Source organism: Bombina bombina, chromosome 3 (assembly GCF_027579735.1).
Source record: "Bombina bombina isolate aBomBom1 chromosome 3, aBomBom1.pri, whole genome shotgun sequence".
Taxonomy (NCBI): domain Eukaryota; kingdom Metazoa; phylum Chordata; class Amphibia; order Anura; family Bombinatoridae; genus Bombina; species Bombina bombina.
In genome coordinates this window covers 892,313,639-892,330,751 of record NC_069501.1, presented here as the reverse complement: position 1 = coordinate 892,330,751, position 17,113 = coordinate 892,313,639, and the positions used below count along the sequence as shown (strand labels likewise).

At 40.5% G+C, this 17,113-nt stretch overlaps 1 protein-coding gene across 3 annotated transcripts in view; it reads left to right on the top strand.

Annotated features, from left to right (window-relative positions):
- The window catches only part of SLAIN1 (SLAIN motif family member 1), a 244,922-nt gene that overhangs the window by 152,111 nt on the left and 75,698 nt on the right, over window positions 1-17,113 (top strand). For all 3 annotated transcript variants that reach the window (XM_053707853.1, XM_053707852.1, XM_053707854.1), the window contains one exon: window positions 10,819-11,104. In XM_053707853.1, the coding sequence (XP_053563828.1) occupies window positions 10,819-11,104 (286 nt within the window). The remainder of the gene's footprint in view (window positions 1-10,818; window positions 11,105-17,113) is intronic.

The window sequence follows — 17,113 nt, the reverse complement described above, 5'->3', positions numbered from 1 at the left end:
TATTTCTTCAGCTAGAACAGTTTTTGAATTATCTGTTCTTTCTTGTGAGTCTCCTTTTTCTGATTTTTTCATCAGGATAAGGTGGTTTTTGCTGTCCTCATGTCAATTCTTACCTAAAGTTGTGATTTCTAACAACATTAGGGAGGAATTATTTTCTTTTTTCCTAAGACTTCTTTGGTAAGATTCTTACATTCTTTGGATGTGTTAAGAGTTTTGAAATCCTATGTTGAAGCTATTCAGATTTCACACAGACTTCTAGTCTATTTGTTATCTTTTCTGGTTTTAGGAAGGTCAAAAGGCTTCTGCCATTTCTTTGGCATCTTGGTTAAACTTTTTGATTCATCATGCTTATTCAGAGTCGGGTTGATTCCCACCTCAGTGGATTACGGCTCATTCTACTAGGTAAGTTTCTACTTCCTGGGCTTTTAAGAATGAAGCTTCTGTTGGTCAGATTTGCAAAGCAATGACTTGGTCTTCTTTGCATATTTTTACTAAATTCTACCATTTTCATGTTTTCTCTTCTTTAGAAGCAGTTTTGGTAGAATGGTACTTTAGGCAGCTGTTTCAGTTTGATTCTTCTGCTTATAATTTCAGTTTTTTTCATTATAAAAATTGAAACTTGGTAGTGGATTTATTTTTCATCGGAATTAGCGGTCTTTATTTTTTCCCTCCCTCTTTAGTGACTCTTGCGTGGAAGTTCCACATCTTGGGTATCTACTATCCCATACGTCACTAGCTCATGGACTCTTGCTAATTACATGAAAGAAAACATAATTTATGTAAGAACTTACCTGATAAATTCATTTCTTTCATATTAGCAAGAGTCCATGAGGCCCACCCTTTTTGTGGTGGTTATGATTTTTTGTATAAAACACAATTATTCCAATTCCTTATTTTTTGATGCTTTCGCTCCTTCTTATCACCCCACTTCTTGGCTATTCGTTAAACTGAATTGTGGGTGTGGTGAGGGGTGTATTTATAGGCATTGTAAGGTTTGGGAAACTTTGCCCCTCCTGGTAGGAATGTATATCCCATACGTCACTAGCTCATGGACTCTTGCTAATATGAAAGAAATGAATTTATCAGGTAAGTTTTTACATAAATTATGTTTCTCTTGTTAAGTGTGTTCAGTCCACGGGTCATCCATTACTTATGCGATATATTCTCCTTCCCAACAGGAAGTTGCAAGAGGATCACCCAAGCAGAGCTGCTATATAGCTCCTCCCCTCACATGTCATATCCAGTCATTCTCTTGCAACCCTCAACAAAGAAGGAGGTCGCGAGAGGAGTTGGAGTTTTTACTTAATTATTCTTCAATCAAAAGTTTTGTTATTTTAAAATGGCACCGGAGTGTGCCGTTTTTTGTATCTCAGGCTGTATTTGGAGAAGAATCTGCCTGCGTTTTTCTATGATCTTAGCAGACGTAACTAAGATCCGCTGGCTGTTCTCGACATTCTGAGGAGTAGGGTAACTTCAGAAAGAGGGGAATAGCATGCGGGGTCCCCCGCAAATGAGGTATGTGCAGTACATTATTTTCTGGGAATGGAATTGACTAAGAAAATACTGCTGTTACCCATATGATGTAAGTACAGCCTTAAATGCAGTAGTAGCGACTGGTATCAGGCTGATAAATGTATACGCAGTTGAGTTATTTTCTAGGGACTAGAATTTGACTGAGAAAATACTGTTAATACTGAAATAATGTTTAAGCCTTATCTGCAGTGGAAGCGACTGGTAGCAGGCTTAGTGATAACTTTGCATGACATTGAAAATGTTGTTTTTAAAACATTTACTGGCATGTTATTCGTTTTGTGAGGTACTTTGGTGATAAATCTTTTTGGGCATGATTTTTTTCCACATGGCTAACGTATTTTTCTGTATAGAAACCGTTATATCAGGTCTCCCACTGTTGTAATAATGAATGGGAGGGACCTTGTTTTAGCGCCGTGTTGCTCAGTTAAAATTCTAGCACAGTCTTCCTGCTTCTTCCTCCTTGATCCAGGACGTCTCTAGAGAGCTCAGGGATCTTCAAAATTTGTTTTTGAGGGAGGTAATCAGTTAAGAATTGTTGACTATAACTGAATTAGTTTTCTTTGTTATTCAACTGTGTTTTTAAAAGCGCTGCAGCGTTTTTTATATTGCTTGTAAACTTATTGAAAGTGATTTCCAAGCTTGCTAACTTCATTGCTAGTCTGTTTAAACATGTCTGATACAGAGGAATCTGCTTGTTCATTATGTTCAAAAGCCGATGTGGAGCCCAATAGAAATATGTGTACCAATTGTATTGATATTACTTTGAATAAAAGTCAATCTGTACCGATAAAGAAATTATCACCAGACAACGAGGGGGAAGTTATGCCGTCTAACTCTCCTCACGTGTCAGTACCTTCGTCTCCCGCTCGGTAGGTGCGTAAGATTGAGGCGCCAAGTACATCAAGGCCCTTACAAATCACTTTACATGATATGGCTAATGTTATGAAAGAGGTATTATACAATATGCCCGAATTAAGAGGCAAGCGCGATAGCTCTGGGTTAAGGACAAAGCGCGCTGATGACACGAGAGCCATGTCTGATACTGCGTCACAATTTGCAGAACATGAGGACGGTGAGCTTCATTCTGTCGGTGACGGTTCTGATTCGGGGAGACCGGATTCAGAAATTTCAAATTTTAAATTTAAGCTTGAGAACCTCCGCGTGTTACTAGGGGAGGTGTTAGCTGCTCTGAATGATTGCGACACGGTGGCAATCCCAGAGAAATTATGTAGGTTGGATAGATACTATGCGGTACCGGTGTGTACTGACGTTTTTCCTATACCAAAAAGGCTTACATAAATTATTAGTAAGGAGTGGGATAGACCCGGTGTGCCCTTTTTCCCCTCCTCCGATATTTAGAAAAATGTTCCCTATAGACGCCACCAAACAAGACTTATGGCAGACGGTCCCTAAGGTGGAGGGAGCAGTTTCTACTTTAGCCAAGCGTACCACTATCCCGGTGGAGGATAGCTGTGCTTTCTCAGATCCAATGGATAAAAAAATTAGAGGGTTACCTTAAGAAAATGTTTGTTCAACAAGGTTTTATATTGCAGCCTCTTGCATGCATTGCGCCTGTCACGGCTGCAGCGCTATTCTGGTTTGAGTCTCTGGAAGAGGCGATTCGCACAGCACCATTGGATGAGACTTTGAGCAAAGTTAGAACGCTTAAACTGGCTAATGCGTTTGTTTCGGATGCCGTAGTGCATTTAACCAAACTTACGGCTAAAAATTCCGGATTCGCCATACAGGCGCGCAGGGCGCTATGGCTTAAATCCTGGTCAGCAGATGTAACTTCTAAGTCTAAACTACTTAACATTCCCTTCAAAGGGCAGACCTTATTCGGGCCCGGCTTGAAGGAAATTATTGCTGACATTACGGGAGGTAAGGGCCACACCCTTCCTCAGGACAGGGCCAAATCAAAGGCCAAACAGTCTAATTTTCGTGCCTTTCGTAACTTCAAGGCAGGAGCAGCATCAACTTCCTCCGCTCCAAAACAGGAAGGAACTACTGCTCGTTACAGACAGGGTTGGAAAGGCAACCAGTCATGGAACAAGGGCAAGCAGGCCAGAAAGCCTACTTCCGCCCCTAAGACAGCATGAAGACAGGACCCCCACTCCGGAGACGGATCTAGTGGGGGGCAGACTTTCTCTCTTCCCCCAGGCTTGGGCAAGAGATGTTCAGGATCCCTGGACGTTGGAGATTATATCTCAGGGATACCTTCTGGATTTCAAAACTTCTCCTCCACAAGGGAGGTTTCATCTGTCAAGGTTATCAACAAACCTAGTAAAGAAAGAGGCATTTCTACAATGTGTACAAGACCTCTTAGTGATGGGAGTGATCCACCCAGTTCCGCGAACGGAACAGGGGCAAGGGTTTTATTCAAATCTGTTTGTGGTTCCCAAGAAAGAGGGAACTTTCAGACCAATCTTAGACTTAAAAATCTTAAACAAATTCCTAAGGGTTCCATCGTTCAAGATGGAAACCATTCGGACCATCCTACCCATGATCCAAGAGGGTCAGTACATGACCACAGTGGACTTAAAGGATGCCTACCTTCACATACCGATTCACAAAGATCATTATCGGTACCTAAGGTTTGCCTTTCTAGACAGGCATTACCAGTTTGTAGCTCTTCCCTTCGGGTTAGCTACGGCCCCGAGAATTTTTACAAAGGTTCTGGGCTCACTTCTGGCGGTACTAAGACCACGAGGCATAGCGGTGGCTCCGTACCTAGACGACATTTTGATACAAGCGTCAAGTTTTCAAAATGCAAAGTCTCATACAGAGATAGTTCTAGCATTTCTGAGGTCGCATGGGTGGAAAGTGAACGTGGAAAAGAGTTCTCTGTTGCCACTCACAAGGGTTCCTTTTCTAGGGACTCTTATAGATTCTGTAGAGATGAAGATTTACCTGACGGAGTCCAGGTTATCAAAGATTCTCAATGCTTGCCGTGTCCTTCACTCCATTCCAAGCCCCACAGTAGCTCAGTGTATGGAAGTAATCGGCTTGATGGTCGCGGCAATGGACATAGTGCCATTTGCGCGCCTGCATCTCAGACCGCTGCAACTATGCATGCTAAGTCAGTGGAACGGGGATTACTCAGATCTGTCCCCTTTGCTACATCTGGACCAGGAGACCAGAGATTCTCTTCTCTGGTGGTTGTCACGGGTTCATCTGTCCGAAGGAATGACCTTTCGCAGACCAGATTGGACGATTGTAACAACAGATGCCAGCCTTCTAGGCTGGGGAGCAGTCTGGAACTCCCTGAAGGCTCAGGGATCGTGGACTCAGGAGGAGAAACTCCTCCCAATCAACATTCTAGAATTAAGAGCAATATTCAATGCTCTTCTAGCTTGGCCTCAGTTAGCAACACTGAGGTTCATCAGGTTTCAGTCGGACATCACGACTGTGGCTTACATCAATCATCAAGGGGGAACCAGGAGTTCCCTAGCGATGTTGGAAGTCTCGAAGATAATTCGCTGGGCAGAGTCACACTCTTGCCACCTGTCAGCGATCTACATCCCAGGTGTGGAGAACTGGGAAGCGGATTTTCTAAGTCGCCAGACTTTTCATCCGGGGGAGTGGGAACTACACCCGGAGGTATTTGCTCAACTGATTCGTCGTTGGGGCAAACCGGATCTGGATCTTATGGCATCTCGCCAGAACGCCAAGCTTCCTCGTTACAGATCCAGGTCCAGGGACCCAGGAGCGGTGCTGGTAGATGCGCTAGCAGCCCCTTGGGTTTTCAACATAGCTTATGTGTTTCCACCTTTTCCGTTGCTACCTCGACTGATTGCCAGGATCAAACAGGAGAGAGCATCGGTGATTCTGATAGTGCCTGCGTGGCCACGCAGGACCTGGTATGCAGACCTAGTGGACATGTCGTCCTGTCCACCATGGTCTCTACCTCTGAGGCAGGACCTTCTAATTCAGGGTCCTTTCAACCATCCAAACCTAATTTCTCTGAGGCTGACTGCTTGGAAATTGAACGCTTCTATCAAAGCGTGGGTTTTCGGATTCGGTTATTGATACATTGATACAGGCTCGAAAACCTGTTACCAGAAAAATTTACCATAAGATATGGCGTAAATATTTATATTGGTGTGAATCCAAGAGTTACTCATGGAGTAAGGTTAGGATTCCTAGGATATTGTCTTTTCTACAAGAGGGTTTAGAAAAGGGCTTATCCGCTAGTTCACTAAAGGGACAGATTTCTGCTCTGTCTATTCTTTTACACAAGCGTCTGGCAGAGAATCCAGACGTCCAGGCTTTTTGTCAGGCTTTGGCTAGGATTAAGCCTGTGTTTAAAGCTGTTGCTCCTCCGTGGAGCTTAAACTTGGTTCTTAAAGTTCTTCAGGGTGTTCCGTTTGAACCCCTTCATTCCATTGATATTAAGCTTTTATCTTGGAAAGTTCTGTTTTTGATGGCTATTTCCTCGGCTCGAAGAGTCTCGGAGTTATCTGCCTTACATTGTGATTCTCCTTATCTGATCTTTCATTCAGACAAGGTAGTCCTGCGTACTAAACCTGGGTTTTTGCCTAAGGTCGTTTCTAACAGTAATATCAATCAAGAGATTGTTGTTCCATCATTGTGTCCTAATCCTTCTTCAAAGAAGGAACGTCTTTTGCATAATCTAGACGTGGTCCGTGCCCTGAAGTTATACTTACAGGCAACTAAAGATTTTCGGCAAACTTCTTCCCTGTTTGTCGTTTACTCTGGACAGAGGAGAGGTCAAAAGGCTTCGGCTACCTCTCTCTCTTTTTGGCTTCGTAGCATAATACGTTTAGCCTATGAGACTGCTGGACAGCAGCCTCCTGAAAGAATTACAGCTCATTCCACTAGAGCTGTGGCTTCCACTTGGGCCTTTAAAAATGAGGCCTCTGTTGAACAGATTTGCAAGGCTGCAACTTGGTCTTCACTTCATACTTTTTCCAAATTTTCCAAATTTGACACTTTTGCTTCTTCAGAGGCTGTTTTTGGGAGAAAGGTTCTACAGGCAGTGGTTCCTTCTGTTTAATGTTCCTGCCTTGTCCCTCCCTTCATCCGTGTACTTTAGCTTTGGTATTGGTATCCCATAAGTAATGGATGACCCGTGGACTGAACACACTTAACAAGAGAAAACATAATTTATGCTTACCTGATAAATTTATTTCTCTTGTAGTGTGTTCAGTCCACGGCCCGCCCTGTCTTTTTGAGGCAGGTTCTAAATTTTAAATTATAACTTCAGTCACCACTACAACCTATAGTTTCTCCTTTCTCGTCTTGTTTCGGTCGAATGACTGGATATGACATGTGAGGGGAGGAGCTATATAGCAGCTCTGCTTGGGTGATCCTCTTGCAACTTCCTGTTGGGAAGGAGAATATATCCCATAAGTAATGGATGACCCGTGGACTGAACACACTACAAGAGAAATAAATTTATCAGGTAAGCATAAATTATGTTTTTTTATAGAAACACTACCAGATGTGCTATATAAATATGCAACCAAAAATCTAGTGTACAATGTCCCTTTTTAAGAAGCAGCATTTGCATCTTTTTAAATGGAGCCCATATATGTTGCAACCTATTATTGTCAGTACTCCTTCAAACTAGCCAAAAAACAATGCTCCAAAAAATAGTATGCATTCCATTAAAATCAATAATTCTAATAATAGTTCTTACACACCAATAAATATTATTAGGCATACAATCTTTATTACATAAAAGGTGTATGGTTATATACGTTTGAAGTGTTTCAATCTTAAAAAACACAAAACCCCTTTTTAGAATATTTTATCATGTGTTGAATTAAAATTCCATTTAGTCCAGCTGACTGAAAATGTCTTAAATATTTGACTATATATTGTACACATTCTAAAAGGAAGTTTCTGTATATTTTATATTGTCTATTAATTATATTGGAAGACTTTTTCTGTGGAATGATGTAGATTTAGTTGTATTAAGCTGTATACCTTTTTTAATAGTTTTAAAAGTGAAATACCTGCACTAATTCCACTGCGTTAGTATTGCTTTTTATGATGTATATTTCTAACCTGTTAGGGTTATTATTGTTATGCTTTTTATAGAAACACTTTAATTCGCTAGTTACACAGTATCACTTTTTATATGGTGTAATTGCTAAACCCTCCAAAATCAACTGCAACCTGTATACTCTTTTTAAGTTTAGCAGTTTGTTTTGGTTGAAGCATTTTGTTGACAAAAAACATGGTTAGGGAAGAAGCCAGGACATTGCTGCTCTACTTGTCTTCATGGTATAAACTGACATTTGTTGCTCCTGCAAACTGCTGCGTTTACTTCATAAAGAACCTAGGCTTAACTCAACTCCTTCATCCTCTTATCTGCAGATGGTAGAAGCAGAGGCGTAACTAGAAACCACAGGGCCCAGATGCAAGAATCTAAAAAGGCCCCCCCCCCGCAAAAAATAAATAAATAAATGTCAATTTGATACATTTGTTTTAACATTTAACACAGAAAAAAAAGTGAATCCGATTACATGTCTGTAAGATGGTCTGACCCCCTATTACTTTATATAGTGACACTGTTTAACCCACCAGTACTGTATATATTGAGTTAGTGATACGGTCTGTAATCTGCTGCTGAGATGGCTGGCCTGACCCTACCCGCCCCAGTACTTTATATAGTGACCCAGCCCCCCATACTGTATTTAGTGGTACTGTGTAGTGACACTGTTTACCCCCCGTCCCCCCATGCTGTAGTAAAAAGGTCTGTAATCGGCTGGTTCCACAAATATATATATATATATATATATATATATATATATATATATATATATATATATATATATATATATATATATATATACACACACACTCACCAATGGGTATCACATGAAGCCCCCGGTAGTTCCTCCCCTGGGTAGAAGGAATTGGGGGTTATACACAGACATCAACTAACAAATGTATTCAATAGTAGTTGTATTTAGTATAAAATAATGCAGGATAAAATGCAAACCTTGTTTAAGCTAGTCAATAAAATATAAAAACAATACAAGAGAATCTAGAGAACTGTACTGGGTGCACTCCTATGTGTATTTTGGCCACAGTTCTTCATCAGGTGTAGCCAGAAAGGTAGCCCACCCTGTCTAATATCAACATATTACATACTAATTGCATATTTCATTATGAACTGGATGCACCACCTTGATGTTTTTGCTGAATAAATAATAGCCAGTCTGAACAATTTCAGTTTAACTGACATACATATTAAAACATAAAAAAAGAAGTTCCAAAAGAGTTGTTTGACAAAATAAGACAATCGGCAATGCCTAAAACTGATTGTCATGTATATTAACCAGTAGAAAATGAATACTTGCCATCCTAAGTAATAAACAGAAAAAAAAGGATAAAACCTGTGTGTGTATCTTTCTCTCTCTCTCTCTCTCTCTCTCTCTCTCTCTCTCTCTCTCTCTCTCTCTCTCTCTCTCTCTCTCTCTCTCTCTCTCTCTCTCTCTTATATCTAATATATATTTAAATACACACACAGTCGAAGAAAGCCTAAATTTGCTGCCCTGTTTATGAAATAGATGTGATAAAGGTTATGCTTGAAAATAAAGAAATAAAAAGTGGTTTGTACTTTATAGAAATGTCAGTGTATAGAACTATTAAAAAAATGTTATTACATTTTTTTTTATTTATAGTCGAAGGGAACTATAATTAAGCTAATTTGTAAAATGTAATCATTTAGCTTTTATTTTTACAAATGTAGCATGTACACAATTATTTACTCACTAGAGGGTGCTAATGCTACATGTAAAATCATTTTGCCTAAGCTTAACATTGATTTATTTAAATACAATTTGACAATAGAATACATGGCATAAAAGTCTAATAAAAGTTAAGGCAGAAGGTAATAAATTAAAGGAACCATTATGATTACTGCAAGACAGAGAGAAGGCAGATTGCTGGGTAGAATAACATAAGAAGGGTACTGCAGGAAGTGTAAGGTTGTATTGCCACTAAAGATTAGGCCATTGTGTTAAGAACTATATCTCTATAAAAGTTTACGCTGTAGGATTATTAGGGAGCAGGCCCTGTAATCCTTCTGGCCCAGTCTGCCTTCCTTTGTGTTTATTTATTGTACCCCTTTATATCACAGCTGAATCTGTAGCTACATTACATTTATTGATAATACACCAAATACAGTTACCATGAAAGCACAGCTTACTTACCTTGGCTCTTTCACAATTTTGTTTTACCTGACTTGCTGCACAGCCTCTAGCTTTGTGCTTCTTGAAAGACAGAATTGATATGTTGTGTTCTTTAGGGGCTATAGATGAGCTTTATAGGTGCTCCTCGTATAGCTATAGTCATTGAATTAATCAATAGGACCAATCACTTGATAGACCATTTAATTACCCATACATAATAACTAGGAAAAAGCTTTGCAGGGCACTCTGTAGTTTTTCTGTTTCACCAGAGGGGCTGGTGTGCGTTTCATTGAATTAGAAAATCTAAGCCTTTTACATGATACACAGTGATTGCATAATATACACAGGGACTTGTTTAAATGTGTCCCTTAATGACAACGGCAAAAAGATAGCATAAACATTAGTCAAACTTTTCAAGGGGTATGTCCCTGGAATGCAAAGAAATGCAATTGCAGCTAACATAATATTTAAAATGCTTTTAAAGTCTGCATATATTTTGCAGTGCTATAATAAACTTTTATATAAAAAATAGTAATGCCTCTTTAAAGTTTAAAGTGATGGTAAACTCTCCCCTTTTTAAAATCAGATCTGGAATGTAAGTGCTATTTCAGATGGGGTTTTATTCATCATGTGCAATGAAGATGCGCTATAACTTAGTTATTAATATAGATATGAAATTCAAATACCCCACGTTACACCACCCACTTCAAAAGTCAATTTTCCTGTCAGCTAAATTATTGAATTACTCTCCAATCAATGATCTAGCTACAACAAAAGTGCCATATGGGGAGAGCGCTGATTGGACAACAATTCAATCTGTTAGCTCACAGAAAAGTTTACTTTTGAAGTGGGCGGAGGAGCATGCAGTATTTGAATTTCATATCTATATTAAAAAGCATCTTCATTACAGCTAATGAATTAAACTCCATCTAAAATAGCGCTTACATTCCAGATCTGATTTTAAAAAGGGGAGAGTTTACCATCACTTTAAATTGATGGGAGATGAGAATAGCTTGCTGAATCCATTTACTGTGTTTAATCAATACAGTTTATTGGTACAGATGTATTCCAATATCAACTGTGTGATTTTAAAGTCTCTTTCTCACTCTGTTTTTAGTACCATCTCCCGGTCAACTGCAGCAACGAGTACACAGTGTGGGCCATTTTCCTGTATCTGTAAGGCCACCCCATAAAGCCACAGCCTACGTCAGCCCAACTGTGCAAACTGGTACTGGTATTCCTATGTCAACTAGTTTGCAGTCACTATCTACTTCTGGGATTCCTATGCCAAACAAGGCAGCCAGCACAGCAACTGTAACCCGAAGCTCTCTTCCACGGCCGGCATTATCTAGTACTATTGGGAGCAGCATTCCACGCAGCAAGTCAGCGCAGTCACCACGGAGGTAATAATCTGTATACAAATTACAACCACTGATCATATGAATTGTAGCTAGTACTAACAAGGTGTAGGACACTAACTGATGAAAAGCAATATTAAAATATAACAACTCTGAAAATGTCAGTATAACTAAAATTTGAGAATTTGCCCATCATGAAAAAAAGTTGTCTTCCTTTTAGTAGGAGGTATAAATATTTTAATCTCTCATCTATAAAGTTTGGTTTATGATCAAAGGGAAAAAAATACCTACTTGTCTTAATTTAGTGCTAGCAAGCCAATATAAATCCATACAGTTTATCAAGATATACATATGGATGTTTTACATATGCTAGAATGGGTTTTCTATCATCTTTTGTTTTGTCCCATTTCCCGTTTGATATTTATTATAAACATGCTCATATGTGCATATTTAGCCCAAGGCAGGGTTATATTTTGTTTAACCTGTTGCCGTGCTGTGACATTTCACACTTCTGCGATGAAGCCAGTTTTAGACTTTGCTGCTTGAATTGAACATAAATCCCAGTGATTTAATTTCATTAGATGAGTCGGCAAGACCTCACATTTGGTTACACTCTAGTCCACTAGTAGGAGGCAAAAATACTCCTGCATACCAGAGCTTAAATCTCTCTCACTCTGCCTGAATCACTGTCAATGTTTTGCCATCCAAGATGGAGTGAGGGGAATTCTGAAGTGCTGTTCTACACACCATTGATAGAGGTTCTCTAACAGATCTGAGACCCATTTTCCCCTCAGAGTGCCTGTGGAGGACAGAGGGCAAGAAGGAGTTTCAGACAGGTAGTGAAAATCTTCTTCTCCGGTGCCTCCTAGATGAAATGCATATATATCTGCAAGTCCCATTGTCTACAGTATTGCGCTCCTTGCTATTGGCATGTACACATCATTCACATAGTCTGGGGACTTATGCTCATATACCACATAACTTCTATAGCAGTACTTTCACAAAAATGGGGTTACTTTCTTTTAAAATTTAACTTGCTTTCTGGTGTTCAGAGACTTAGTTCAGCCTTCTTTACTCACCTGGATGCAGTTCACATAAGTACATTTTTCACTATACACTTACATAGCTCACCAGCTATTAGCAGTTACCTCACAGTACATTATAACCAGGGGACAAATTGATCAGGCAGATTTACACCATTCATAAACTTTAGACTGTGTGAGCACCAGAGCAAAAGCTGTTAAATACCACTCCCCCGACCCACAATCCCCAGTCATTCTCTTTGCTTGTATCAGTTGCAAGGAGGGGTACATTTAGGTGTCTGATTCTTCAATCAAGAGTTTATTTTTTAAGCAGAGCAAGTTTGCTCCGGTTTTCTTTGGGGTTTAGCCGTAGTCCATGTCAGTCTCTTCAGTAGAGCAAGTGGTGTCTTTTAAGCATTTGGGAACTTGTGGGGTATAATCCCCACTGGGCCTCCCAAGTAATTTCATGCTGCCCTTGGTTGAAAGTTTGAGTAAGTTTACTCAGCCTTTTCTTTTTTCCACAGGTCCATGTGAGGTAGGAAGCACCTCTCATACCAAGTGAGCTGTCCTGCTGCCAGACAGATTTTTGAGGTAAGTGTCTATTTCTTTCCCTATTTTGATATAGGATAATTTGGCACTTTGACAGTTAATTCTGTCTAAATATAAAATCAGCCTTCTAGGTTAACGGTTTATTGTATGGCAGTTTTGCAGGCACTGGGATGTTTGGCTCAGTTTATTATGTTTTCACTTTGGTGTACATGTTTTTTGTTTGTATTAATGGCTTCCGGAGGTTTGTTGGGCCACAATAGGCGGGCTTATCTGAGATAGCAAGGGCGTTTTTGGCGCCCTTTTAGCAGTTTCCTGTTGTTCCTGGATGTTGCAGCTCTGTTTCATAGCTCCTCAGAGTCTTTCTCCTCATACGTCCCAATCTTCTGCAGTGCGGCTGTATGGGGGTCTGGATCACTTTCTGACTTTTTGTTTCCGGCAGCAAGGAGGTCAGGTAGGCATCTCAGCAGAGTTTTTTTTGTGGGGCTGTTGCTTTGTTTATATTTAAGTATCTCTCTGGACTATAACGTTTTTGTCTCTTTTTGCATTCATTTTCTGAATAATTGTTGCTGCAAGATTTATTGTGCAGTTTATTTAAGGATTTTCTAGTTTTTAAAAAAAAAAAAATCTTTAAAATTTTAAGGGACAGTAATGTTTTTTTGTTTCATTAAAATTCTGATTTGAACTTGGAATTCTTTTTTGATTAAGGTTTTTTCCTTTTGGAATAAGATGGACCAAGAGGCCCTGCAAGCTGGTGCTTGTTCTCTATGTTTAAATGTTGAGCCTCCTATCCCTTTTTGCTCCTCTTGAGAGAGAACATTACATTACAAGGATAGACTTTTTGATTCTGAGCCTTTGTCTAGGGCGGATGTTGTTCAGGAGTCTCCGGTTCAGGCTAATCCGCAGCTTTCTCCTCATATGTCCCAATCTTCTGCAGTGCCCTGCGTTTCGTCTCAGGTTGGTTTTTCCTTGTAGGATATGGCTACTCATATATCCTCTGCCGTATCTGAGGCTTTGTCTACTTTTCCTATGTTACAGGGGAAGCGCAATAGGAAGTATAAGAATTCTGATTATGTTGCAATTGTGTCTAGTGTTTCTTCTCATAAATCTGAGGAGGAAGATACTTCAGTAGCATCTGAGGGTGAAATCTCGGATTCTGATAGTGTAAATCCTTCTTCTGAACCTGAGGTTGTTTCCTTTAGGTTTAAGCTGGAGCACCTCCGTTTGTTACTCAAGGAGGTTTTGGCTACCTTGGATGACTCTGAGGCATCAGTCATGGCTATTCCTAAGAAATCTAGTAAACTTAATAAGTTTTTTGATGTCACTTCCTCTGTGAAAGTTTTTTCTATACCAGATCATGTTTCAGATATTATTGTACGAGAATAGGACAAGCCTGGGATTCCTTTTTCCCCTTCTCCTATTTTTAGGAAGATGTTTCCTATTGCTGATTCTATTAAGGAATCTTGGCAGATTCGTTCCTAAGGTGGAGGGAGCAGTTTCCACTCTGACCAAGAGGACCACTATTCCTATTGAGGACAGCTGTTCCTTCAAAGATCCTATGGATAAGAAGTTGGAAGCTTTGCTTAAAAGGATTTATGTTCACCAGGGGTATCAATTGTAACCGGCTACGATTACTAGTGCTACGGCATATTGGTTTGATGAATTGTCTGATTCTATTCAGCAAGATACTCCTCTTGAAGAAATTCAAGATAGAATCAAGACTTTGCAGTTGGCTAATTCCTTCATTGCAGATGCTTCTTTACAGGTCATCAAGTTGGGAGCTAAAATTTCTGGTTTTGCCTTTTTAGCTCACAGAGCTTTATGATTAAAATCCTGGTCTGCAGATGTGTCCTCAAAGTCTAAGCTTTTGACTCTTCCTTACAAGGGTAAGACATTGTTTGGGCCAGGTTTGGCCGAGATTATTTCTGATATTACGGGAGGGAAGGGGCATTCTCTTCCTCAGGATAAAAGAAATAATCAGAATGGTCGGCAGAGTAATTTCCGTTCCTTTCGTAACTTCTCTGGTAAATCTCTTCCTCTTCTTCCTCCAAGCAGGAACAGTCCAAGCCATCTTAGAAGTCAAATCCGTCTTGGAATAAAGGGAAGCAGTCCAGGAAGCCTGTTGCTGACTCAAAATCAGCATGAAGGGTCTGCCCCCGATCTGGTAATGGATCTTGTGGGGGGCTGACTCTTTCTTTGCTCAAGCTTGTGTTCGAGATGTTCAGGATCCCTGGGTAGTAGATTTCATGTCCCAGTGTTACAAACTGGAGTTCAAGAATTTTCCTCCCAGAGGCAGGTTTCTTCTCTCCAGGTTATCTGTATTCAGAATCTTTCCAACATGGGATTGATAGTTCCGGTTCAGGGTCTGGGTTTTTATTCCATTCTCTTTGTCGTTCCCAAAAAGGAGGGAACTTTCAGACCTATTTTACATCCCAAGAGTGTAAACAAGTTTCTCCGGGTTCCATCTTTTAAGATGGAAACTATTCGTTCCATTCTTCCTTTGGTTCAGGAAGGTCAGTTCATGACCACAGTGGATCTAAAGGATGCGTATCTGCATATTCCCATTCACAGGGATCATAACAGGTTCCTAAGATTTGCATTTCTAGACAAACATTTTCAGTTTGTAGCTCTTCCTTTTGCTCTGGCAGCAGCTCCCAGAATTTTTTCGAAGGTCCTGGGAGCATTTTTGGAGGTGCTTTGATTGAAGGGTGTTGCAGTGGCTCCTTATTTGGATGACATTCTAGTTCAGGCTCCATCTTTTCAACTAGCAAGCTCCCACACAGAGTTGTTGTCTTTTCTGCGCTTCCACGGTTGGAAGGTGAATTTAGGAAATAGTTAATTAATTCCGGCTACAAGAGTGGTATTTTTGGGGACCATTATAGATTCTCTAGAGAGAAAAAAAATTCTGACAGAAGCAAGAAAGTCAAATATTTTCAATACGTGTCTTGCTCTTCAGTCCCTTCCTCAGCCGTCAGTGGCTCAGTGCATGGAGGTTATTGGTCTGATGGTTTCAGTCATGGACATCATTCCGTTTGCTCGGTTCCATGACAGACCTCTGCAGTTATGCTTGCTCAGGCAGTGGAACGGGGATTATGTAGATCTTTCTCCAAAGATTGTTCTAGATCAGATGTCCAGAGATTCTCTTCCATGGTGGTTGTCTCAGGATCTTCTCTCACCGGGAACTTGCTTTCGCAGACTTGCCTGGGTGATTGTAACCACGGAAGCCGGTTTGCTGGGCTGGGGTGCTGTCTGGGGTTCATTAAGGGCTCAGTGTCTGTGGACTTGGGAGGAGTCGGCTCTTCCAATAAACTGAGAGCAATTTTCAATGCTCTTCTAGCCTGGCCTCAGCTAGCTTCAACCCAGTTTATCAGGTTTCAGTCGGACAACATAACATAAATCACATAAATCATCAGGGAGAAACTCTGAGTTGCTTGACCATGACAGAGGTAGCCAAGATTATTCAGTGGGCAGGGATTCACAACTGTTGTATGTCTGCTATCCATATTCCAGGGGAGGACAATCGGGAAGCGGATTTTCTGGGCAGACAGACTTTTCATCCGGGGGAGTGGGAACTTCACCCAGAGGTATTTTCCAGCTTGATTCTCAGTTGGGGGCAGCCAGAGTTGGATTTCATGGCATCTCGTCACAATGCCAAGCTCCCAAGGTATTAGTCGAGGTCAAAATATCCTCAGACTGTTCTGATAGATGCTTTGGCAGTTCCTTGGACTTTCAGTGTGGCATATGTTTTCCCTCCGTTTGCTCTTCTTCCTTGGGTCATTGCTTGGGTCAAACAAGAGAGGGCATCAGTGATTTTTCATTGCTCCGGCGTGGCCTCGCAGAATCTGGTTTGCAGATCTGGTGGAGATGTCTTCCCTTCCACCTTGGTGTCTTCCATTAAGGAAGGACCTTCTTCTGCAGGGTCCTATCCTTCATCCAAATCTCGTTTCTCTGAAGCTGACTGCTTGGGGATTGAACGCTTGATTCTTTCTAAGCGTGGTTTTTCTGAGTCAGTCATTGAAACTATGATTCAGGCTCGTAAGCCTGTGACTAGGAAGATTTATTATAAGATTTGGCGTGAATATTTGTATTGGTGTGAATCCAAAGGCTACTTGTAGAGTAGAGTTAGGATTCCTAGGATTTTGTCTTTTCTCCAAGAGGGTTTGGAGAAAGGTTTATCTGCTAGTACCCTGAAGGGTCAAATTTCTGCGTTATCTATTTTATTGCACAAGTGTCTGGCGGATGTGCCAGATGTTCATTTTTTTGTCTGGCCTTGGTTAGAATTCGGCCTGTGTTTAAGTCTACTACTCCACCTTGGAGTCTTAATTTGGTTCTTAGAGTCCTTCAACAGGCTCCATTTGAACCTATGCATTCTTTGGATTTAAGATGTTATCTTGGAAGGTTTTGTTTCTGGTGGCTATTTCTTCTGCTCAAAGAGTTTTGGAGCTTTTCAGCCTTACAGTATGAATCGCTTTTCTTATTTTTCACT